The sequence below is a fragment of the Somniosus microcephalus genome, chromosome 13, assembly GCF_052327205.1.
Source record: "Somniosus microcephalus isolate GS21.2 chromosome 13, FLI_Smic_1.0, whole genome shotgun sequence".
In the NCBI taxonomy this organism is placed as follows: domain Eukaryota; kingdom Metazoa; phylum Chordata; class Chondrichthyes; order Squaliformes; family Somniosidae; genus Somniosus; species Somniosus microcephalus.
In genome coordinates, this window is record NC_140999.1 from 157,128,462 (window position 1) to 157,154,000 (window position 25,539).

General features: G+C 42.4%; 1 protein-coding gene across 6 annotated transcripts in view; it reads left to right on the forward strand.

The window, feature by feature from the left end:
* Positions 1-25,539, forward strand: part of LOC147108700 (zinc finger protein 512B-like) — a 165,738-nt gene that overhangs the window by 35,299 nt on the left and 104,900 nt on the right. For 5 of the 6 annotated variants that reach the window (XM_086005429.1, XM_086005434.1, XM_086005433.1 and 2 more), the window contains one exon: positions 15,419-15,544. In XM_086005429.1, coding sequence (XP_085861555.1) covers positions 15,421-15,544 — 124 coding nt within the window. In that variant the 5' untranslated portion in view covers positions 15,419-15,420. Of the gene's footprint in view, positions 1-3,575; positions 3,843-7,560; positions 9,386-15,418; positions 15,545-25,539 lie in introns of those variants that run through there. The other variant, XM_086005430.1, reaches the window with a different exon arrangement.

The window sequence follows — 25,539 nt, forward strand, 5'->3', positions numbered from 1 at the left end:
CAAGATAGGTGTTGTCCACAAGGTGGGAGAGAAAATCAGAGATCTAGTCATCAGAGCCACTTTAGCACACCACCCAGTGGTGAGTTACAAAGAAACATCGACAAGCAGCTAATAATACTACTGGGCGAGATCAGATGAGCTACAGAGTTGAACAATGTGGGATACCTGAATTAATATGAACCACTCAAATGGCATGACGCTGAAAGAAACATGGCTTAAGACTATGGGCTGGATTTTGCAGGGGGCTGGGGGGGGTGCGGTCAGCGGGCATGATCGGTGGCGGGTCGGTTGGAAAGCGTTTCTTTCCCCCCAGTGGGTTGGAACCCTACTGTGAACCCACCTGTGCCTTTACCAAATGTCAGGTCTATCAGCGCTGAGCAGACCTGACACACAGCGGTGGGGGAGGCAATTAAAATCATTAGTGGCTTGCTTACAGCCACTTATCAATGTTTTTCCCCCAGCTTTTTGGATTTGATAGGTCACCCACCAGTTTCCCACTGTACCTGGACTTTGTTTGTGAAGCTGAGGTGGGAGTTCAGTGGCCATTGAATCAGCTGATGAGTTGACAGCTTCAAATGTCAAGTCAAAGCTCCCAGCTGATTGAGAAATGTTCCCTTAACCACTAGCATCTCTAAACTGCATTTCCACTACAGATTCAGGATGCTGCAAGTCTTTACACAAATCTCCATCCAGTCTGACCTCATTACCTCTCCCACCATTGACAGATCACTTCTGTCATCTCTACTTCACCTGCCATCTATTCCATCAGCATGGGTGCCCTTGAAACTCTCTCACCTTGGTCCTCAGAATCCCACCACGTTCAGCCCCATCACCAGGCACACCAGCAGCACCAACAACATCAACCTTCTCCGCAATCAACTAACAGGACACAGGGCATCAGCACCTGACCACATTGCTGCCCGGGAGGCCTGAGATGGCCTCACCATGGCCAGATTTACTTCACTTGACACTGTACACCCTGGCTACCACATGATGCGCCAGGTTGGCACCACCCCACACCAACACCATAAAGTATCCCTACAATGCCCAAGCCATTCATTTCATACTCATCAACATTGCGTGGGGTACGGTTATGTCTCACCATTCACTGCAACTCACCAAGCCACTTTCAAAGGAGCTCACAAATCTGTCCAAGAACGCAAAGTGTTGAAAATAAATGTTTCAATGTTTGACAGCTCATTAACAGAAACTTTACATGAACATTGGATAAAATACCCAAGTGCCTACCTTTGTGTATTGTTAGTTGGTATGATTGCACTAGAATGAGGGTGAGTGTGAGGGGTGGCTAGTGAGATGGGGATGTGATAATGTACATAGAGGGGGATGGGTGGAGGTGCAAGGTAAGTTGGTGTGAGTAAGGATGTGCAGGAGTAGGGAAGGCAGAGTGATGAGAGGCACAGTAGGATGAGGTTGAGTGTGGCTTTGCACTAATGTTTTGTGATCTACTGAGATCATTGAAAGGTTTGCAGCTCTGCACTCAGGTCCTCCTGACCACATCCCTGCTTGTGCCCTCCTCTGCAATATGCAACCAGGCTGTGTTGATCTCTGAGGGAGGTCTCTTCCGCCCATGGGAAGGGAAGAGAAGAGGACCTCCCTGTGTGCTGTGACTCCCTCCGTAAGCATATGGAGGGAGTCATGGGAGAGCCTGGGTGCAGCCCTGCACCTTTGTGCAGTGCTTGTCTGTGTTTGCAGCACCTCAATGCTGTAGAACACCGACAGCACAAATGTCAAAAGAAAGTTGACCATGGTCCCTTTAAGGAAACCGGCTGATGATGCGCCATCAAATGATGTCACCAGACCTGCTTCCTCTAATTGGCTGACAAAAGTGCTGGGCGGGCTTAACAAGCCCCATCAAGGGAAATTCATTTCAGAGGCCGGGATGGAGACAATAGTGGTGTCGGGACCCACCACGGTTTGTAATTCCAGCCCTATGTTTTGGCTGATGTGAACTCACGTCTCGTAATGGTCAGTACAGTTACCTTCCCCAAGCCAAATTGCCCCAATGACAACATCATTTACTCTGTAATCAAAAATATATATTCTTCAAAAACAAAAATTTTTTTTTTAAATCATTGTTTAATTGATTTTTAGAATTTTTATGCTCAGCAAGGTGAAGAATATTATGGCTGGGCAATAGAAGGCTTTCTATTTTGGGTGCCTTTTAACATCAAGCACTTACAGCACAGTTAGATGTAGAACAAAGTTCCCTAAATTCTGTCATAACAATGTGCAAACCTGGGTTTGTCATTTTTCCATGTCCCACACAAACAGCCCTGTGGACTCTACAAGTAAGATTGTTAATTTAGTGCCAAATTGTGGGCCAATGCCAATAAGAACTGGATTAAGACTACTCAAATTCATTTCACACAGGATACCAATAGTCAGCAGACAGAAAAGACTTTCATTCTATCAAGCCTGGATTTTAACTCCAGAGATGCAAGGCTAGTATCAATTCCACAATACCATACCTGATACTCTACAGTCACACTTTAAACATGACACGTCAAACTAGAATCACATCCCACTCCAGAAACTTGAGCACAAAAATCTAGGCTGAAACTCCAGTGCAATACCGAGGAAATGCTGCACTGTCGGAGGTGCCATCTTTCGGATAAGACATTAAAACGAGTCCCCATCTGCTCTCTCAGGTAGATGTAAAAGATCCCATGGCATTAATTCAAAAAACAGGGGAGTTATCCCCGGTGTCCTGGCTAATATTTATTCCTCAATCAACATCACTAAAACAGATTACCTAGTCATTATCTCATTGCTGTTTGTGGGAGCTTGCTGTGTGCAAATTGGCTGCTGCGTTTCCTACAACAGTGACTACACTTCAAAAAGTACTTCATTGGCTGTATAGCACTTTGGGATGTCTGGTGGTTGTGAAAGGTGCTATATAAATGCAAGTCTTTTTTTTCTTTTTAGAATGGATTTAGGGAATTGGTTGGAGGGAGATTTGAAAACAGATTGGGCACATAGCAGTATTAACATGAGTACAATAGCAAAATACTGCGGATGCTGGAAATCTGAAATAACAACAGAAAATGCTGGAAATACTCAGCAGGCCAGGCAGCATCATTGGAGAGAGAAACAGAGTTAACATTTCAGGTTTGAAGGGTCCCAGACCTGAAATGTTAACTCTGTTTCTCTCTCCATGGATGCTGCTTGGCCTGCTGAGTATTTCCAGTATTAACATGAGTCTGTACTCAAGCCAAACTTAGTTAACAGAAATTAAATTGTCCTACATTGCTCTTAAGTGGAATACCTTATACTGTTTTTATATAATTAATTCTGATTCCTTCATTTGCTGTAAAATCATAAGCGCCGACTTAGTGGAAACCAACAGTTACAACATAGCTCAATCTGTGATTTATTATAATCAATTTGCAGACCAGTCACCTGATGCTTGCTGTCAGCTGCCTGGAGTAGCTTGGAGTTCAGACTCCTGATGTGCATGAGAGGGCTCCTGATTGACTTTTAATTGGTTGTTTTGACTTTACTAGTCTATAAGGCAGGCTTGGTCAGCACCTAGTAGCTGTAGCTATCTATGCTAACCAGACTGACTGGCAGGTCACACAGGTGGAGAGGAGATAAGGCAATTTGGAGAGCAGCTGCTATGTTTCTTCACTTTGAGCTCTTTGTGTACAACTGTGTTTCTCACTGCCAAAGTCACTTGGATTTAACATTTGATAACAACAAAAAAACAAGATCCGCTGCCTGATAGGAGGAGTCAGCAAGGTCTTGCATGGGGTTCACTATGGCAGTGAAGTAAGCCTCAGATGAGCCTAAAGGAGACTCCAGAAAGACACCCTTACCTTGAGGTGAGAATTGATAATTCTGTCATGCAGAGGGAATTTGCATTAACATGCAGATAACTTATGCTTGTGACTAATAGGGAACATGAAATGATAATGATTACTGGACCATTGGTGGAGTCAGGCTTTGACAGTGTATGTATACTGTGACTCAGTCATGCTCTGCCAATTTTGCATGCAAGATGGCCCTATGTGTAACAGTATTCTCATCTATATTTTATATATTAAATCCTGGGATGTGGACATCTCTGGCAAGGCCAGCATTTATTGTCCATCCCTATTGGCCTGGAAAATGCAGTCGGAGACTTGCCGCCTCCGAACCGAAAGAAAATGATGTACTTACCTTGTGCTTCCGGACTCTTGCGTACGCCTGCGTAAAGGCCCATGCATCCCAAGGGAGCATGTGGTTTGCAAGCGTCCCTGGGATCACGTGGGCCAGGCCAACCAATGACAAAGGGGGATTCCTATTATGCTTATGGGGATTCCATTTACGTACGGAATCCTCATCACCTAATAAGTAAAATTTCACACCACATAAACGATCACAGGTTCAAAATGAATTAAAATACCCTTTAATTAAACATTTAAAATAAAAATGTAATTTTTTGAAAAATAAATTAAAACATTTTTAAACAGGACAAAATTTACCTAACTAATTTTAAATGTGTGAATGTTTAAATCGTTTACAAAAATTATTTTAACATTTATTTTAACCCTTACGCTGGTAAAAGAAGGCCTTAACACCTGCTTTTAACAAGCGTAAGGGTTTCATGGGTAATCGCTGGGCAGTAGTTGGGCAAATAGCCCAACTACTTGGGTCGGAGCGATCATAATATGATAGAATTCTTCATTAAGATGGAGAATGAAGTAGTTGACTCAGAGACTAGGGTCCTCAATTTAAATAAAGGAAACTACGATGGTCTGAGGAGCGAGTTGGGTAGGATTGATTGGGGAATGGCACTCAAAGGGTTGATGGTGGATAGGCAATGGCAAACATTCAAAGACCGAATGGATGAGCTACAGAATTTGTTCATCCCAGTTTGGCATAAAAATAAAACAAAAAAGGTGACTCAACCGTGGCTAACAAGGGAAATTAGGGATAGCATAAGATCCAAGGAGAGGACATATAAATTGGCCAGAAAAAGCAATAATCCTGAGGATTGGGAGCAGTTTAGGATTTGACAAAGGGATTAATTAAGAAAGGGAAAATAGAATATGAGAGCAAGCTAGCAGGGAACATAAAAACTGACTGTAAAAGCTTTTATAGATATGTGAAGAGAAAAAGATTGGTGAAGTCAAGTGTAGGTCCCTTGCAGTTAGAATCAGGGGAATTTATAATGGGAAACAAAGAAATGGCAGACCAACTAAATTCATACTTTGGTTCTGTCTTCACAAAGGAGGACACAAATAACCTCCCAGAGATGCCGGGGTACATAGGGTCTGATGAAAGGGTGGAACTGAAAGAAATCAGTATTTGTAGGGAAATGGTGTTAGGAAAATTGATGGGACTGAAGGCCAATAAATCCCCAGGGGCTGATAATCTACATCCCAGGGTACTTAAGGAAGTGGCCCTAGAAATAGTAGATTCATTGCTGGTCATCTTCCAGAACTCGATAGGCTCTGGAACCGTACCCATGGATTGGAGGGTAGCTAATGTTACCCCACTATTCAAAAAAGGTGGTAGAGAAAAAGCGGGGAATTATAGACCGGTAAGCCTGACATCGGTAGTGGGGAAAATGCTAGAGTCTATTATAAAAGATGTAATAGCAGAGCACTTGGAAAGCAGTGACAGGATCGGACAAAGTCAACATGGATTTACAAAAGGTAAATCATGCTTGACTAATCTACTGGAATTTTTTGAGGATGTAACTGGTAAAATAGATAAGGGAGAACCAGTGGATGTGGTGTATTTGGATTGTCAGAAGGCTTTCGATAAGGTCCCACATAAGAGATTAGCGTGCAAAATTAAGGCACATGGGATTGGGGGCAAGGTATTGACTTGGATAGAGAACTGGTTGGCGGACAGAAAGCAAAGAGTTGGAATAAACGGGTCATTTTCCGAGTGGCAGGCAGTGACTAGTGGGGTACCACAAGGATCGGTCCTAGGACCCCAGCTGTTCACAATATATATTAATGATCTGGACGAGGGAATTGGATGTAATATCTCCAAATTTGCAGATGACACAAAGCTGGGTGGGAGTGTAAGCTGTGAGGAGGATGTCATGAAACTCCAGTATGATTGGGCAGAAACATGGTAAATGCACTATAATGTGGATAAATGTGAGGTTATCCACTTTGGTGGCAAAAACAGGAAGGCAGATTATTATTTGAATGGCAATAGATTGGGAGAAGGGGAAGTGCAAAGAGACCTGGGTATTCTTGTGCACCAGTCGCTGAAGGTAAGCATGCAGGTGGTTAAGAAGGCAAATGGTATGTTGGCCTTTGTAGCAAGAGGGTTCGAGTACAGGAACAAGGATGTCTTGCTACAGTTATACAGGGCCTTGGTGAGACCGCACCTTGAGTATTGTGTGCAATTTTGGTCGCCTTACCTGAGGAAGGACGTTCTTGCCATGGAAGGAGTGCAGCGAAGATTCACCAGGCTGATACCTGGGATGGCAGGAATGACATATGAGGAGAGATTGTGTCGATTGGGCTTATACTCACTGGAGTTTAGAAGATTGAGAGGGGATCTCATCGAAACCTATAAAATTCTGTCAGGCCTGGACAGACTAGATGCAGGATGTTTCTGATGGCCGGGGAGTCCAGAACCAGGGGTCATAGTCTAAGGATAAGGGGTAAGCCATTTAGGACTGAAATGAGGAGGAATTTCTTCACCCAGAGAGTGGTGAACCTGTGGAATTCTGTGCCACAGAGGGCGGTGGAGGCCAGTTCATTAAATATATTCAAGAAAGAGTTGGATATATTTCTTAAGGCTAAAGGGATCAAGGGATATGGGGAGAAGGCAGGGACAGGGTACTGAATTTGGATGCTCAGCCATGATCTCATTGAATGGCGGAGCAGGCTCGAAGGGCTGAATGGCCTACTCCTGCTCCTATCTTCTATGTTTCTATGTTTCTGTGCCAGCGAAAGTGAATTTACAGCGGATGCAGTGGATCTGTCCAAGCGAAACTTGACAGATCGCAAGTTTCGGGTTTTCACGCATGTAAAATCCAGGCCGATAAGTTCATATGTGCTTCATGTCAACTTTTTCCTTTATAATGTCCTATGATCACATTTATAATAGAAGCTACACATGTAGACTTGTTGTGCCACAATTGCATCCTTCTTCCAATGGAGAAGCTGCAGAACCACTAACTGGCAGGAGGGTCTAATTATGCCATGACAAGTTTACATCGGCAGTTTCCATTATAAACTGGACCTAAGAATTTATCATGGAAATAGTAAAATAAGGACAAAGTATAATTTTAAAATGGGGGACTGGATTACATTGCTGTGCCCTTGTCCAAATATCCCCCACGTTCTAAGCCCGCTTCTCCTTAAGACTACACTTGTACTTGACTCTGTGTACAATGCCACAGGAATTTGACTAGTATATCTGTAGTGGAGTTGTTATTACCCATCAAAAAACTGAATAGATATTTATTTCCATTTATGTTTACATTTTCTTCATTCTCTTGTTTTTGTTATTTCACTATGTGTTGGTTTTCATTAAGGTGATGAATGACAATCAAGGGAATTAAATGTGTTCTCACTCTGCATTCAGGTGTTATATTAGGTGCAATACAGGTCAAGCACACTGCAGAATGTGCAGGAACGTGGAGTTGAGGTCGAAGATCAGCCACCATCAAGTTGAATGCGGGAGCAGGCTCAAGGGGCCATAAGGTCTACTGCTCCAATTCTTATGTTCTAGAATCCGTACATATTTCACTCAGCGTGGCTAAATCCCAACCTCAAAAGCAATACTATACCTGGTGACATTTTCTTGTTGGTGACAAGAACAACAGTGTTTAGCAGTGATTTGAATATCTACCCTGTTTCCATCTTTACATAATTTTAAAGTTTAAAAGTTCCGTTTTGCACAATTTTCAATTATATTGCAGCCAACATGCACACGTGATGCAAAATCACATCTGCCACATTGTCCCGACTGAAGTCTCAGTCAACATGAGTGTGTAAACACATAGCTTGCACTGGTGCCCAAGTGAAGAATCAATTTACACTTGTCCAGCACATGCAGTATACGTGATATTATCCAACGGTGCGCTTTGAAAGTACTGTGAGCAGCCAGTTCATTTGGTGATGGAACAGAAGAACTCTCATCTCATCAGCCTGAGCTCCATTCAAGTGATATGTATCGAACAGTCCACCTGGTGCCCTTGGACTTGGCTCTTTTTTCGTTTTATAGCAACTGTTCTCTCTCATGGTTCTGATCGCCTTTCTTCCAGTTAAGAAATCTCCGTTTGATTTATTCACCTCTTGCTAGTTTTTTTTAATGCAACTTATACTTCAACATTGCTTCGCATATATCTTCTTCCACATTTACTTTATTCAGGCTTCAACCGGAGCGTTTTATTGCGTTAGAAGCGCTTTATAAAATAAAAAGTTATTCTTTTTCACCGACTCATTTGGATTGTTGGCTCCACGTTATGTCCAACCTTTGCGAACGAGTTTTCAGTCACTTCAACTAGGCAGAAACACTCTGCTTTAGGTAGTTCACAAAAATAAGCCACAAATTAGTTACAATATAGTAATTTCTTCCACTAGTATTAGAATATACAAGTGTTATATATCCTAAATAGAATGCTAATATTTGACGAGGTGAAAAGTCCAACTGCATCGTCTTCAGGCCGGGATCATTATTTCATTGTGTACCATCGTGTAGAATATAATACAAATTGTGTTAATGCCACTTTAATTTTCAAATTATGCCATTATTTTTCTCGTTCAGAACAAAGCAGCACAATTTTTAAAAGTCGCCACTCAGATCTGCTGCACGAAACAAGCAAACATGAAGCTACAAAGAACTTTATACCTTGAACAGATTTTTTTCTACCTTTTATTTTGTCCACAAATTGAGTTGTTTTTGCTGTAATAGGCGTTGCCAAATCTCAGCACATTTTTTTAATAGAAAAAAAGTTAAATATATACAGATACAGGGCCATGTTCTGCCAGCAATTTTATTTTTGAAAAAATAGTTTCAACCGAGTTAGTAAAATATAAAAACAGCTGTAAATGTAACTGCAGCATTGCATAAACATGAAGTTACATTTGTGAAGGGGTGGAGGCTGTTCTTCTGTAGTTTCTGCTTTAGCTGGGGATGCTGTTTATGCAATAATATTGAGAGATGGAAATATGTAATCTGCCGTCTATTTTGGATGTGTGGCAAAAAAGCAGACATTTGCAGCGTTGAAATTCAGATTTGCTGCTTGTGCTGGAACTCGAAATTCGTGCAGCATTAAATAGTAACGCGAGAGTTGAAACTTACCTCCTCACTGTACAACTGTCAAAGGACAAGTGGAATCGCGCATGACCCAGGAATAGAGTCTACTGTAAGGCCCCGAAGATAATAATCTAAACAGAAATTTAAGGTAAGACGCCCGACTCTGTGGCCGTCTCCCTGCCATTTGGGCGCCGCCACGTCTTTTCCATCATTTTCTTCGCTTTTACTCTTGCGATTGTCAATCGACAGGGGCAACTTTAGGCGGTGCAAAAATGTTTTTCTGCCTCTTTTTTCGCTGCAAGCTTTAGTTCGCCTGCTTCTTTAAAATGTCGCCATTTTGCCTCAGCGCCGTGCAAGCTCCTTTTTGCTACCGGGCTGGGGGAACAATGTATCAGCAGTGAAAATTGTTACATTGTGCATGTTGGGGACTTGAGGGAGGAAGTCAGCGCTTTGTATGTTCGTGAAGGAAGGTGAGAGGTTCGAGCCCGGGGAAGAATGTCGCAACTTCTTGGGCTTTTTCTCTTTTACTGGGAGCGCGCTTGCTGGCGCGCGCGCCCGGCCCGGGTTCCATGTTGAGTACCGGCACGTGCCAGCTGCGGTGGGGGCGCGCGCACGTGGGTTCGGGCGCGCGCGTCTCTCCCCCCTGCCCCGACCACCCTGCAGGGTGGGCGTCTGTTCAATCTGAGTTATTGGGGCTTCTGTTGAAGAATTGGATCACATTTTCCTTGCCTTTACTTGTATGAGTTTGATTTTGTGGTGTGAACCAATCACTTTTTAAGTTTTTGTGGATTTTTATGGGGGGGGGGTTTCTGGTCAGACGATTATGAATAGAGAACTGGTTGGCAGACAGAAAGCAAAGAGTTGGAATAAACGGCTCTTTTTCCGAGTGGCAGGCAGTGACTTGTGGGGTACCGCAGGGATCGGTCCTTGGATCCTAGCTATTCACAATATATATTAATGATCTGGACGAGGGAACTAGATGTAATATCTCCAAGTTTGCAGACGACACAAAGCTGGGTGGGCGTGTGTGCTGTGAGGAGGATGCCGAGAAACTCCAGTATGATTTAGACAGGTTGGGTGATTGGGCAGAAGCATAGCAGATGCAATATAACATGGATAAATGCGAGGTTATCCACTTTGGTGTCAAAAACAGGAAGGCAGATTATTACCTGAATGGCAATAGATTGGGAGAAGGGGAAGTGCAACGAGACCTGGGCGTCCTTGTGCACCAGTCGCTGAAAGTAAGCATGCAGGTGCAGCAGGTGGTTAAGAAGGCAAATGGTATGTTGGCCTTTGTAGCGAGAGGGTTTGAGTACAGGAACAAAGATGTCTTGCTGCAGTTGTACAGGGCCTTGGTGAGACCACATCTTGAGTATTGTGTGCAGTTTTGGTCGCCTTATCTGAGGAAGGATGTTCTTGCCCTGGAAGGAGTGCAGCGAAAATTCACCAGGTTGATACCTGGGATGGCAGGAATGACGTATGAGGAGAGATTGGGTCGATTGGGCTTGTACTCTCTGGAGTTTAGAAGAATGAGCGGGGATCTCATCGAAACTTATTAAATTCTAACAGGACTAGACAGGCTAGATGCAGGAAGGATGTTCCTGATGGTCGGGGAGTCCAAAACCAGGGGTCACAGTCCAAGGATAAGGGGTAAGCCATTTAGGACAGAGATGAGGAGGAATTTCTTCACCCAGAGAGTGGTGAACCTGTGGAATTCTCTACCAAAGAAGGCAGTAGAGGCCAATTCATTAAATATATTCAAGAAGGAGTTAGATATATTTCTTAAGGCTAAAGGGATCAAGGGATATGGGGAGAAGGCAGGGACAGGGTACTGAATTTGGATGATCAGCCATGATCTCATTGAATGGTGGAGCAGGCTCGAGGGGCCGAATGGCCTACTCCTGCTCCTATCTTCTATGTTTCTATGAATGGCGCAGGATGGATTTTAGGTGTGCCAGAAACCACTTCTATCATCAGGGTAAAAAAAAGGGCAGTAAAAAGGGAAGCTGGTCACTCACACACTGGGTTAAGGGGAGATTTAATAGAGGTATTCAACATCGTGAAGGGTTTTGATGGACTAGATAAGGAGAAAGTGTTTCCTCTGGCAAGTGGGCCAGCATAGATTTAAAATAATTGTCAAAAGAACTGGAGGTGAAATGAGATTTTTTCACACAGAGGGTTGTTAATGCACTATCTGAAAGGGTGAAAGAAAAGAAAGATTTACATCTATATTGCGCCTTTCACGACCACCGGATGTTCCAAAGTGCTTTACAACCAATGAAGTACTTTTTGAAGTGTAGTCACTGTTGTAATGTAGGGTGGTAGGCAGGTTCCATAGGAACTTTCAAAAGGCAATTGGGCATGTATTTGAAGAGGACTAATTTGCAAGGCTATGGAGGAAAAGCAGGGGTGTGGGACTATATGAGATTGCTCTTTGAAAGAGTTGACACAGGCATCACGGACCGAATGGTCTCTTTTTATGTTGTAAGATTCTGTGATTAGTGGATTTGCCATGGTGGTGCTCACAGTAAGTCAGAGGATACGCTGTTTTAGAAAGACAGGAGTGCGTTAAAGGGTGGATAGAGTGCAGATCAGTAGGGAAAATTGGAAAAAGAATGTGGGGGGGGGAGTGCAAAAGCACATTGAAGAGAAGGGTCTAAAGCAGTCTGTTGCAAGAAGATAGATGACAAGGTGGAGGTGCTGGGGAAAAGAGTTCCAGAAGGATGAGCATACTGGTTAAAGGAGCTGGAGGTACTTGGGTGTTTGTGGGCGCTTAAGTGGACGACTTCAGTTTTGTCAAGGAAATTGTGGCTCAACATCACACAGGAGGTTGGAGATGGTGGCAACAGCCTTGAGTTGATGAAAGAGACTTGGAGGCAGAACTGTGCAGTTGGAATAAGAATGAAAGATAGAACTTGCATTTATATAGTGCCTTGCATAGCACTCAGAATGACTCCAAGCACTTCATATGCAATCACTGTTATGTAGGCAAGTACAGCAGCAATTTGGTCTATAGCAAGGTCTCATAACCAGCAATGAGATGAATGACCATTTAATTTATTTTTGGTGATGTTGGTTGAGAGAAGAATGTTGAATTCTGCTTTTCAACAAATAGTGACATGGAATTTTTAACATGTGTCTGAACATTTTATGATCAACAACCATGACCTTATTGAATGGCGGAGCAGGCTCGAAAGGCTGAATGGCCTAATCCTGCTCCTAGTTCTTATGTTCTTTTCTAAAGGACAGCACTTCCAACAATAGAGAATTCTTTCATTACTGTATTATAGTGTCAGCTTAAATTGTGATCAAATTGCGGAATGGTGCTTGAACCCACAACCTTCTGACTAAGCATATGCATGTGGAAGCTTGCCCAATGCTTACAGATGATGCTGCCAAGGAGGTAGCATATAAATAATGAGAGGGTGAAACCCTGAGGTACTAAAGAGGTAATTGTGGGAAAGGGCGGAGAAGCTACTGAAAGTGATGTAGTACCTATGATACGACAAGTAGGCGTGCAACCATGAGAGAGCAATGCCACAGTGATGACTGTGGAGGAGGAAGAAGAGTTTGAGGAAGATGATGTGATTGACAGCATTGAAGGGAAGAAATGAAGACGTCTAGGAGGATGAGGAGGGACAGAAATCCACAGTCACAATCACACAGAATGCTGTTTGTGGTATTGACCAATGTGGTCTACTTACTGTGGGTGGAGTGAAAGCTGAAGTGGAGTAGACCCAAACAGAGAGATGAGAGTATAATTGCAAGAATCAACATGTTCTGTATTTTTAGAGAAAGGGGCGAGTGAAGATGGCGTGATGGTTGGAGAGAATGGAGAGTCAATAAGTTTTTTGAAGAGGGGTTGATGACAGCAATTTTGAAGGGGTCATAGTGAAGGATAGGAGCAGTTTTATGTCAGCAAGAATTGGGTTAAGGAGGGAAACCTCTTGAAAACGGCACTTGGTCTTGACTCCACGTATGCAATACCTTTTTTTATATACACACATCTGTAGCACTTCCTATTGTCACATTTTCTGTCAACATTTTCCCATTATAATTACTATCTTCATGTTTATAATGTGTTTTACCTATGTAAACTCATTATAATTGTGCAATTTGATCACTTGTTCCCACAAATCACTCAAAATGCTTTCTGAATTTTTCCGTCCACCAATTTTTTCTCAAACAAATTTTTAATATTCAAAATGAGTGTTAAAAAAAGAAAAAAAAAATCAAAAAAGTATGAATTCACAATAACATAAAAATGAATTTATTGAATTGTCTTGTGTGTCTTTTGTAATATGCTCATTAAAGTTTTTACTTAAAGGCCTCAGTCTCTTCTAAAAGCCTGGGGTGGACTTGATATTTTTGCCCAGAGCTGTGACTCAGTTGAATTTTGATTGCGCAGTCTGTACCTAATTTATCAGGATGCATCAGCACAATTCAGTCAGTTATACTGGTGGAATATTTTTCTTTAACTTCTAGCAATTTGTGCTCAGTAGCTTTTCTTCAAATAATTTTGAAAAACAGAACACATTTCAAAAGCTTTGTTGAGGTAAAATTTATATTGAATAGGAGGGTGTGTGATAGAAAGAGAACTTACTGTACTAATTACACACCCATTGTAGCTTTTTTTTTGTTCTTCTACAAACTTAAGAGATGGAGACTGGGGCCAGAGAAAGTACTGGGAATTGCAAGAGAAAGACAAAATGGAGGGAAAGCCAGACAGGTAGTTTAATTTCCTCATTCTAATTTGATTTCCTTTTATAAAAAAAAAAAAAAAAAGTTGAATTCCTTTAAAAAAAAACGCCTCTGAGGAAGACAGATGGGAAGGGAGGGTGAGAGAGGAGGAGTGAAATGGTTTGACGGTGATGTGGCCTCTGGCCTTTTGGTACTCATCCTTAGGGGAAGTGAGTAGGAATGGGGAGAGTGGGATGGAGGGTTAAGTGTGAAGTGAGTGACCATAAAGTAAGGGGAGGTCAGAATACAGGGATTGAGTGGGTAGTTCAAAGGGGAAAAGTAGGATCGTGAAGGCGTAATAGAAAGGTTAAGATTTGGAGAGGCAGTGGGAATGAGGGTGGGGGAAGCAAGAGCGATTGAGACAGGAGATGAGAGGGGACCCACTGAGTACCAGAGTTTTCCGCAACCATACCCCAATACAGCTTGCAGCTTTTGGAAGCCTCCTTTCCAGCCGCTCCATGACATACGGCCGCCCACCTCTCATCCAAAAGGAAAGAAAAAAAACAGAGAAGCAAACGAGGATACAGAGGGAAACAAAAAGACTTAAAGGGAGAGAGAAGCAAAAGAGAAGAGAAAGAGACTGACACAGCAGAAGTGACAGGGAGAGAGAAAGAGCAATCTGAAGACAACAGAGACAGTTAAGACAATGACTATATTCGTTGACTTAACGTGTGCAACACCCCAGGCAATCATAGAATTTTTTTGCCACTGCTGGATCAAAAGAATTGCATTACTGAGCAAACTAAGCTAATTAAAAAAAGAGGCTAAGGATGAAAATATTGAAAAGAGGAGTTGCATTTATATAGCACTTTGACCCACCTCCCAGAAATATCTCAAAGCACTAAACACAATGAAATACTGTACAGTGATTGTTGGAAGCCATTTTGCACGAGGTAAGATCCTATAAATAGCAATAGTAATTACATAAATGACCAGTTAATCTGTTTTTGGTGGTGTTAATTGAGGAAATAATGTTGGCCAGGACTTGAGGAGAACTTTTGCTCTTGAAATGGTGCCATGACATCTTTCCCACTGGAACAGACAACGAGGCCTTCAAAATTGCAGCACTTTCAATGTATTGCATTGAAATGTTAATCCAAATTATGTACTCTAGTGGAGTTTGAACCCGTAGCTTCCGACTCAGGAGGAAGACTGCTACCAATAGAGCCAAATTGACACATCCAATTATTGAAAGTAAGAGCAAATTAAAGAAAGTGCTTGATGGAAACCTGATAGAGGTCTATGAGAGGTATCATGGAATGTGATAGTTCCAAGATACTGGGACTGCCTAGATGGACTACGATTTTTTTTCGGGTCCTGTGCATTTCTATGTTGCTAAGGTGAACATGTAAAAAATATTCGGTGCTTATATTGATGATATCTGAGCTCTAGCACAACTTCATTGGGTGGTAAAATCTGACAGATTGTTGTTGTCTTACAGAAATGGCAGATTCCAGTGCTGCGGGAAAGGTTCGTGGAAGTAAAGGACGCAATGAAAGGGGACTTGGTGATCAGAGTAAAGCAACAGCGACTAAGATTAAAACATCTGCTGACACCATTACATATGGTATGAACAATGTCTTATTTTGGGTTTTTTCTTTCTGGATCTCCTATCTCTTTCCCCTCCCCCCAACTGCATATCATTGTGTATACTAAAGATAGTATAGGGGTACAATAGATATTCTTAAGAAGACTGTTGTGAGAAGTGGCTTTAAAAGAAGTGTTATAGTAAAGGATGTGTTATAGCAAGATTATTTTAGCTGTTTTTCTATCAACAAGCAAGCTTTAAACAATTCATTTTGTATTTTAGGTTGTGGTAGATCAGAAAGTATCCATAAGGGCAGTATTTATCACTTGGAATTAAGAGCAACAAAATACTGTAAAGAAGTTGCTTTGCCCCAGCTATGGTGTTGAGGCCACTAGCATAGATACATAGAAGATAGGAGCAGGAGTAGGCCATTCGGCCCCTCGAGCCTGTTCCGCCATTTAATGAGATCATGGCTGATCATCCAGATTCAGTACCCTGTCCCTGCTATAGATACATAGGGCTGGATTTTGATACTGGAGGCGTGTAGGAGGCGGGACTACAACTTTTGAGGTTGTAGTCCCGCCTCCATCGAGTTGTGACCAACCCCCTCGATTTTCCCTTGATTGACCTTGTTGAGCCCGCCCAGTGGGCTCAGCAGGCCAATTAAGGGCCACCCGGCAACAGGTGACTTCACAGATTGACATTTCATCTGTCAAGAGCTTTTGACAGATGAAATATCAGTGTTTGACAGCTCTTTGAAGCTGGCAAACATTGACAATCTGTACACTAAGTTAATTCCTTCCTTTCAGGCTGATTTAGAAATCTCTCCAGAACAGAGAGCTGAATGCTGCAACTTTTGACAGCTCGCAGCCATTCTGCTTTCTGTGCCGGTGAGATGAGGGACTCCTGAGATCTGAAGGAAGGAAGCCTGCATTAGTAAGTAAAGGTAAGTAAAACTTATTTAAACACTTTACACACACCAAACACACTTACATCTGCACGCATGCACCCATCACTTACCTGAACACCGGACATCTTGAACCCTCCAAGCCCTTCAGCCCGACGGTCCGCCTCGCTAACTTGGCGTGGTTTGGAGCCGTCAGGAATCCCACACTTCAGTGATAAAAATAGGGATTAGGCTAAAAACTGCCTGTTAACTACCTGATAACAGGCAGTTAATTGGCACTAATCCCCTTCCCGCCTCGGGGAGGCGGCTCCCAGCACAGGTCGGGTATCCACCTCCTTTGAAACTGACATGGAGGTGGGTTGGGGACGGGATGGGTTTGTGCCCCCCGATTTCGTGATTTTAACCCCCCACACGCCTTCCAATCCCGCCTCAACGGCCCAATGAAAATCGAGCCCATAGAGTTGATAACAGGACATTAGGCAAAGAGAAAAGGCTTCTTTAAAAATAATAAGGTTGTTCTGTAACTGTTGCCAAGCCAGGAACAAAAGGTCATGCATTTTTAGTTTACAATTTAAATTTATATTGTGCTGGCCTACCACCAGATCTCACCTGGTGCCAGTATAGCTGTCCATTTAATGTTTGGTGACAATCATGGAGTCCAGCATAGAGATAGTGGTTTTTTACTTTTTGTTACCAATTTCCCCTTGTGTTGTAGCAGTGCTATCTTCCAACTGAAGACAGGAAAAATTGGAGGAGAGAGTCACATTTGGGTAGTCCCTGGGACTCCCAATTGCAGTCATCAAACATGGGTTAATTCCATGATGTCCCCTTCTGTCCACCTATGATATTCCCCACATGTTTATATAATGCGAGTACTTAATAAATGGAAAATTTCAGAGTAATTGCATACCCTTAATATTTGACAAATGCCATCAACAGTGTAGGTTATCATACTGCATGTTACTCACATCCCTTGAATGAAATAATACAATAATCTAACATCTGACGCACCATGATGGAGAATTAGATTTGGAATTAAGTTACTGAGGTTTGATTTATTTTAAAATCATTAATCTTTCAGTAGAGCACAAAACTGCTCCTAATTTGGCACCACTTAGCAATCTCACTCAGATAGGTCACAAGATGACTTTTGTGGAAAATGTCACACAGGTACATTATGGACATTCTCATTTGGTTGTGGCTGAGGCACATTGTTGGTACAGTGTGGAGGAAGTTATCTCTGCATCTAACCATGCTATGCTTGATCTGAGAGTGCTTGATGCTGACACTGGATGCCTGAAATTGAAAGTTTTCTATATCCAAGCACTAAAATTCCTCACCTTGGTGAGCACAAGAACAATTTTAAAACAGCTTTCTGTAAAAATCAAAAGATATATCCCAAAATGAATTGGTGCTATAGTGGTTTTCATGCACAATTCAAAATGAAGGTGCAATATAGTATAATAAATTTTCCAAGGTGCGTCACAGAGAAGTATGAGTGGAGAATAGAAATTAACATTTAACAGTAGTAGAGGAAAAATTAAGACATGATTGAAGATCGGTTTTGAAGTGGGGAGAGAAGTAACAAGGTGGAGGGTTGTAGGGAGGGAGTTTTGGAGCGTACGATTGAGAAGGCTGAAGGCTGTACCACCAATGCTGGAGTGGAGGGAGGGGGAATGCACAGAGTAGAAGGCCCGAGTTGGGATATAGGCGTTGATTGTAACTCGGGGCATGATTGGTACGTGGGGGGTTCCAAAACGGGTGGCGCACCCGCAAGTCTAAAAACTCATGAGGCCCAGCTGATTTTAACTGACGGGCCTCATTTTAATATCTGAAATTGGTCTCCTGCCCAAAACCGGTGGGAGTGTCGTCAAGGCCGGCGAACGGGAGTGGGAATTGGGGCGGGAAGCGGCCGCTGGGGAGCCAAGGAAACAGTCTCCTGTTTAAGGTAAGTGCTTGCGTTGGGGGGCGCGGGGGTTCTAAAAAGATCCCAGTATAGGGAGGGGCGGGGCAGGGGAGGCCCAAGGATTCCTTCAGGGACCCGGAGGATCAATCCTGCTCCACCTAGCCCCTAAGGAATCTCTCTGAAGAATAAAAAAAGTTACTTATCTTAGCCTCTTCTGGGCACTCTACTAGCTTGTACCGAGGTTGAGATGCGGGCCTCCTGAATGCAGAAGTTAAAATGCTGTTGCAGCACCGATTAGGTCATTGGGCTGCAACTTTCAGTGGGACCCTCACTGGGTGGCGACGGTACACCTTCACATCACTTCCCATCCTCCACCTTAAACATTCACTCCCTCCACCACCGGCGTACTGTGGCTGCAGTGTGTACCATCTACAAGATGCACTGCAGCAACTTGCCAAGGCTTCTTCGGCAGCACCTCCCAAAGCCGTGACCTCTTCCACCTAGAAGGACAAGGGCAGCAGGCGCATGGGCACACCACCACCTCCAAGTTCCCCTCCATGTCACACACCATCCTAATTTTAGAAGTATATCGCCAACCCTTCATCGTCGCTGGGTCAGAATCCTGAAACTCCCTCCCTAACAGCACTGTGGGAGTACCTTCACCACATGGACTGCAGCGGTTCAAGAAGGCAGCTCACCACCACCTTCTCAAGGGCAATTAGGGATGGGCAATAAATGCTGGCCTTGCCAGCGACGCCCACATCCCATAAACGAATCAGATGATTTTAACCCTTCCCACGCATTGTTCCCACTGGGAGGGGGGTGGGGTGCGTGGTTAAAATCAATCCCATAGTGTTGGAGAAGATTGCAGATGTAGAGTAGGACAAGGCCCTCAAGGGTTTGTAAATGAAGATGTGGATCTTAACTGAGGAGCCACTGGAGGCCAGATTTGTTTCTGCGCCTTATGATGTGGAGACGTTAATTATTAAGGTTTTGAATCAATGTTGATCAGTAACAAAGAAAGTAGTGGAAGCTTAAACTATGTCCTACCCACTGCCCCTGCCCTGACCATATTCTGTCCCCCCATTCAGTTTCAGACTTGGCAAAAGCTGATAACTCTAAGTGAAAGATTGTACCTTGCACAGATAAAGGGTGACTTCTTAATGAGAATGTTTGTTTACTGTGAATGTTTATTTAAAGAGCACATTTTATGTACAGTTCATTTAAAGAAAATTTGATGATTTAGCAAAGCAGGTTTGAATGAAGTTGCTTTTCATAGAGCAGGTTCTAAGCTGGTGCTAAAAGTTATGTGTTGGTAGAATAACAGATGTTAAATAATTTAAACAAAACCAGTGGCTGGAGTTCAATTTGCATATATGTAGTTATTGAAATACTTTGTAATCAGTGCTGATCAGGTTTCTCATAAGTGCATTAGATCTTGTATTCTAGCTTTCTGATGTGCACCTCATTAGCGAAACACACTGCATCATCAAGCTGCCCAAAACATTTTTTGAATGGTTAGGTTACCATTGTGCTGTAGTGCTGTGGAAGGCTTATAAGGGTGCAGAAGTATTACAGGTGCCAGTCTCAAACAGTTATTGGGATTGGGGTCTGATGTACAGCAGGCAGTCCAAATTACAATGCTACCTGCACCTTGTGTACTTGTCAGCATGAGAGCGTGGTGCTAAACCCACAGCTGGCTAATTTTTAATTTTAGGAGTGCTCAGGCTAGAGAATCCATTCTCATTAAAAAATATCTAAAAGTAAGTTCATCAAGTTTTTAGTAGGTCCAGTGGACTACTTGGGTACTTTTTGAACATGGCTTTGCACCAAACCAGAATTTTACTACCACTGGTGCAAAACCAAATCCACTGGAGAAAGTCTCAAACCTCTACCTTTAGTGTACTCGAGAATCAAATTGCTATCTTACTACTAAGATATAATGCTGCTTTTCCATCAATGAGCAGCCAAAAACACTGCACTGAGGTGAAACAGGTTGTATAACACTATAAATTAATCCATTGTTTAATTATAATACTAACCATTAAATGAATGTCAATTGACAATCACCAGTAAGTTATCTAACCTCAGATTGACTGTTTCCAATGATTTAAATGGGAATTGAACCCGAACAACTCGGTAACCAAAGGACACCGTCTTAAGATAATTGGTAAAGGAACCAGAAGGGAGATGAGAATTTGTTTTTACACAGTGAGTTGTTATGGTCTAGAATGTACTGCCTGAAAGGGTGACAGAAGCAGATTAATTAGTAACTTTTGAAAGGGAATTGAATATATCATAGAATGATACAACACAGAAGTAGGCCATTCAGCCCATCGTGCCTGTGCCGGCTCTTTGGTAGAGCTGTCCAACTAGTCCCACTCCCCCGCTCTTCCCCCATAGCCCTGTAATTTTTTTCCCTTCAAGTATTTATTCAATTCACTTTTGAGAGTTGCTATTGAAACTGCTTCCACCACCTGTTCAGGCAGTGCATTTCAGACCACGACAACTCGCTGTGTAAAAAAATGTTTCCTCATGTCGCCTCTAGTGCTTTTGACAATCACCTTAAGTCTGTGTCCTCGGGTTACCGACCCTCCTGCCACTGGAAACAGTTTCTTCTTATTTACTCTTATCAAAACCATTCATGATTTTGAACACCTCTATCAAATATCCTCTTAACATTTTCTGCTCTAAGGAGAACAACCCTAGCTTCTCCAGTCTTTCCACATAATTGAAGTCCCTCATCCCTGGTACCATTGTAGCAAATCTCTTCTGCACCCTCTCCAGGGCCTTGACATCCTTCCTAAAGTGTGGTGCCCAGAATTAAACACCATACTCCAGCTGAGGCCTAACCAGTGTTTTATCAAGGTTTAGCATAGCTTCATTCCTTTTGTACTCTATGCCTCTATTAATAAAGTCAAGGATCCCATATGCTTTTTTAACAGCTTCCTCAACTTGTCCTACCACCTTTAAAAGATTTGGGTATGTGAACTCCCAGGTCTCTCTTTTCCTGCACCCCCTTTAAAATGGTATCATTTAGTTTATATTGCTTCTCCTCATTCTTCCTATCAAAATGTATCACACTTCTCTGCATTAAATTTCATATGCCATGTGTCTGCCAATTTCACCAGCCTGTCAATGTCCTCCCAAAGTCTGTTAGTATCATCATAGAAAGTTATTGCACAGTAGGAGGCCATTTGGCCCATCGTGTCTGTGCCGGATGAAAAAGAGCTATCCAGCCTAATCCCACTTTCCAGCTCTTGGCCCGTAGCCTTGTAGGTTACGGCACTTCAAGTGCATATCCAAGTACTTTTTAAATGCGTTGAGGGTTTCCACCTCTACCACTCTTTCAGGCAGTGAGTTCCAGATCCCCACCACCCTCTGAGTGAAAGAAGTTCTCCTCAACTCCCCTTTGATCCTTCTACCAATTACTTTAAATCTATGCCTCCTGGTTATTGACCTCGCTACTAAGGGAAATAGGTCCTTCCTATCCACTCTATCTAGGCCCCTCATAATTTTAGACATCTCAATTAAGTCTCCCCACAGCCTCCTCTGTTCCAAAGAAAACAACTCCAGTGTATACAATCTTTCCTCATACCTAAAATTCTCCAGTCCTGGCAACATCCTCGTAAATCTCCTCTGTACCCTCTCTAGTGCAATCACATCTTTCCTGTAATTGGTGACCAGAACTGTATGCAGTATTCTAGCTGTGGCCTAACTAGTGTTTTATACAGTTCAAGCATAACCTCCCTGCCCTTATATTCTATACAATATAGGACAACATCCCGTATGCCTTCTTAACCATCTTCTCTACATCTCCTGCTACCTTCAGGGATCTGTGGATATGCACTCCAAGGTCCCTCTATTCCTCTACACTCCTCAGTATCCTACCATTTATTGTGCATTCTCTTGCCTTGTTAGCCCCCCGCAAATGCATTACCTCACACTTCTCCAGATTGAATTCCATTTGCCACTTTTCTGCCCACCTGATCAGTCCATTAATATCTTCCTGTAGTCTACAGCTTTCTTCCTCACTATCAACCACACAACCAATTTTTGTGTCATCCTCCTCATTGTTTACTACATTTTTGAGTTTTGTGTCATCTGCAAACTTTGAATGATGCCTTGTATACCCAAGTCTAGGTCATTAATATATATCAAAAAGAGCAGTGGTCCTAATACCTACCCCTGGGGAACACCACTGTATACTTCCCTCCAGTCTGAAAAACAATTGTTCATCTCTACTCTTTGCTTTTTGTCCCTTAGCCACACTGCCACTGTCCCTTCAATCATATGGGCTTCAATTTTGCTAACTTGTCTATTATGTGGTACTTTGTCAAATGCCTTTTGAAAGTCCGTATACACAACCTCATTCGCACTACCCTCATCAAGCTACTTCATCAAAGAGCTCAATCAAGATAGTTTAACAAATCCGTGCTAACTTTCATTTATTAGCCTATTTTTCCAAATACCAATTAATTTTGTCCTGGATTATTGTCTCTGAAAGTTTCCCCACCACCGACATTACTTGAAAAGTAAAAGTTTGCAGGGTTACGGGGAAAGAACCTCTGAGGGACAAATTGGATGGTTCTGTCAAAAAGCCGGCACAGGCTGTAATATTCTGAGAAGAGTTTAACCATCATTGTTACTGGAACATAATGGTACCATGATTCCTGAAATTGTGTATATGTTGGAGATTTTGAAGCCTCTTGCTTGCAGCAAATGGGGCAGTAACGCCCTGAAAATGGTGTGGAAAACCTATCGTCTTGTTTTGGCCGTCGATGTGGCTGTCTCTATTTTACCAGGGCCCTTTGAATAGATGACCTGGGCAGCCGCTTGAAGAGGGTGCACAACTAATTTTAGATAATTAAATCGGGGTTCTGTGACATCAATAGTTCCTCCAGGCTCTACAAAACCAGCCTGGGCCGCTGCCACTGCGGCTCCCTCACCTCCCGAGATCAGAGCCCTCTTCCCCCGCATGTCCACTGGGGGGAGGATCTACCCCACTGTATTCTACTTTAGATTGCCAAGAATTCACCATGTGAATATATTATATGCTCTACCATATACATGCAGCTGTTTCAGTGAATTATTGAGAGTTATCCAACTGTATGCTAATGTATACTTGTAATATTCATACTCTTCTAATAAGTTTGCAAGACTGCAGTATTTTAAATAACAATTGTGGCAAGATAGATTTCTTTAGAAATCATGGATAACAGTTCATCTAATCTGAATGCATCAGCAATAATGATGGTAACCCACTTGTTGAGCAGTTAACGAGGCACTTAATGAGCTAAACTCTCTATCACATTGTTAATATAGCTGTGCAGTGAACAATTTTTGTGTCTAATGGCTCAACTGAAAGTGTGAGAATAAGGCCCTGCATACAGTTAGCCCTATACTGGCAGTGCTTCTGGTCTGTGTAAATAAAATTGCAGCCTGTATTGGCATTGTTGTTTACAAGAATACTTCTTGCTGTCCACATGATAGGATTTATCACCAGCTCTCCGTTACATATTCACCACCTCCTGGAACAGGTGAGTCATTACCTTTAACTGTGAGGAAGAAATGGGATTAGGTCACTCAACAGGAGTAATGTGGCAGGGTGCAACAAAATGAAACATTTTAATCCATGTGGATTATCTATTGGTTTCTTTCTTGCTGGTCACAGCACACATATGATTAAAATCGGTTACTATTAACTGTTGCTGGCAGGCAAAATACATTTCCCAGACTGGCTGATATACACACCTCAAGACAAAGCAACGATGCAGCATAGTTGAGGATACATGTAGATTGATTACTGCTTCTGTTCTTGGATGGGGACCTACCTAACAGGGCACTTTAAAGTGATTGGAACAGATCAATGGGTCAAGCCTTTCATCTCAAATTGAAGCGTCCTGTGGGGCTGCTCATGACAAATGTTTGGCAGCTGTTTTCAAATGGGCAAATGCCATTTTGAATCCTCGAAATGGTTGACCACATAATCTAGTTATGGGTGATACAGTTTTTAATGTCCATTTGTTTTGGGATATTTCAAAGGAACTTGGAGCTATATGTTGGGAAGCATTGCACAATGACGGCAGTTAGTCTGGATTCATCAAGGTAATGAGGCAAGCAGATAGCCATATTTTTATGTTTTTTTATTCATTCTCGGGATGTGGGTGTCGCTGGCAAGGCCAGCATTTATTGCCCATCTTTAACTGCCCTTGAGAAGGTGGTGGTGAGCTGCCTTCTTGACAACTGAGTGACTTGCTCGGCCATTTCAGAGGGCAGTTAAGAGTCAACCACATTGCTGTGAGTCTGGAGTCACATATAGGCCAGACCGGGTAAGGACGGCAGATTTCCTTCCCTAAAGTGAACCAGATGGGTTTTTACAACAATCCAGTAATTTCATGGTCATCAATACCGGCACTAGCTTTTTATTCCAGATATAAGTAGGAAACTACATTTCAAGGTCCTATTTAATGTTGAGGGTTATCGTAGGAAAAATGTCTGTTATTTTGACATTTCAAGGAGTTTAATAAAGTTTATAATTGCTGTAAATGTGCTGATTATGCTGAGTAGTGTTCATTTACCTGTTTAATGTCCAATAAATTTGTCTAATGGCTTACGATCTCTGTCTATGCTGTCTGATCGAGCATATATTCTACAATGAAGATAAAGCGGTTATGTGGCAGCATTATGATATATTCCAGGAAGCCAGTGGTGAGAGTTCTCTGTTTAATCCCTGGGTCTCACTAAATTTGTAGGCAACACAAGACCTGTGATGCTGAATCCAAGGAAATATTTAGCATAACAAATCCAAATATGTAATACGGGGGTACAAAATTCTGCAATACAGAGAATGTTAATACCTCAGGTTGAGATGCCTTAAAGCTTGGTTGCATAAATTTATCATTTGTAAATGTTTTGTTATTTTGCACTGTTAAGAAATAAAGTGACAAAGCATACAAGTATTACAAACACGTTTTACAGAAGAAATAATTGCAGTTTGGATTGCTTTTTTTCCTAATATCTAATGCAGTCATATTGAAACTTCATAAAAAATGGTAATTGAAAAGAAAAGCATTAATTACCTGGATTTTGCTTTTGCCGTTCACCTCACGTACAACTGCCCTCAAACTTTTCACGGGCTTGTCAGTGGACTGTGGATTTCCACTAATCTGGCACCTGTTTCAGTGCAGCGCCCTCTACAGGGAATCTGTGGCGGCTGTG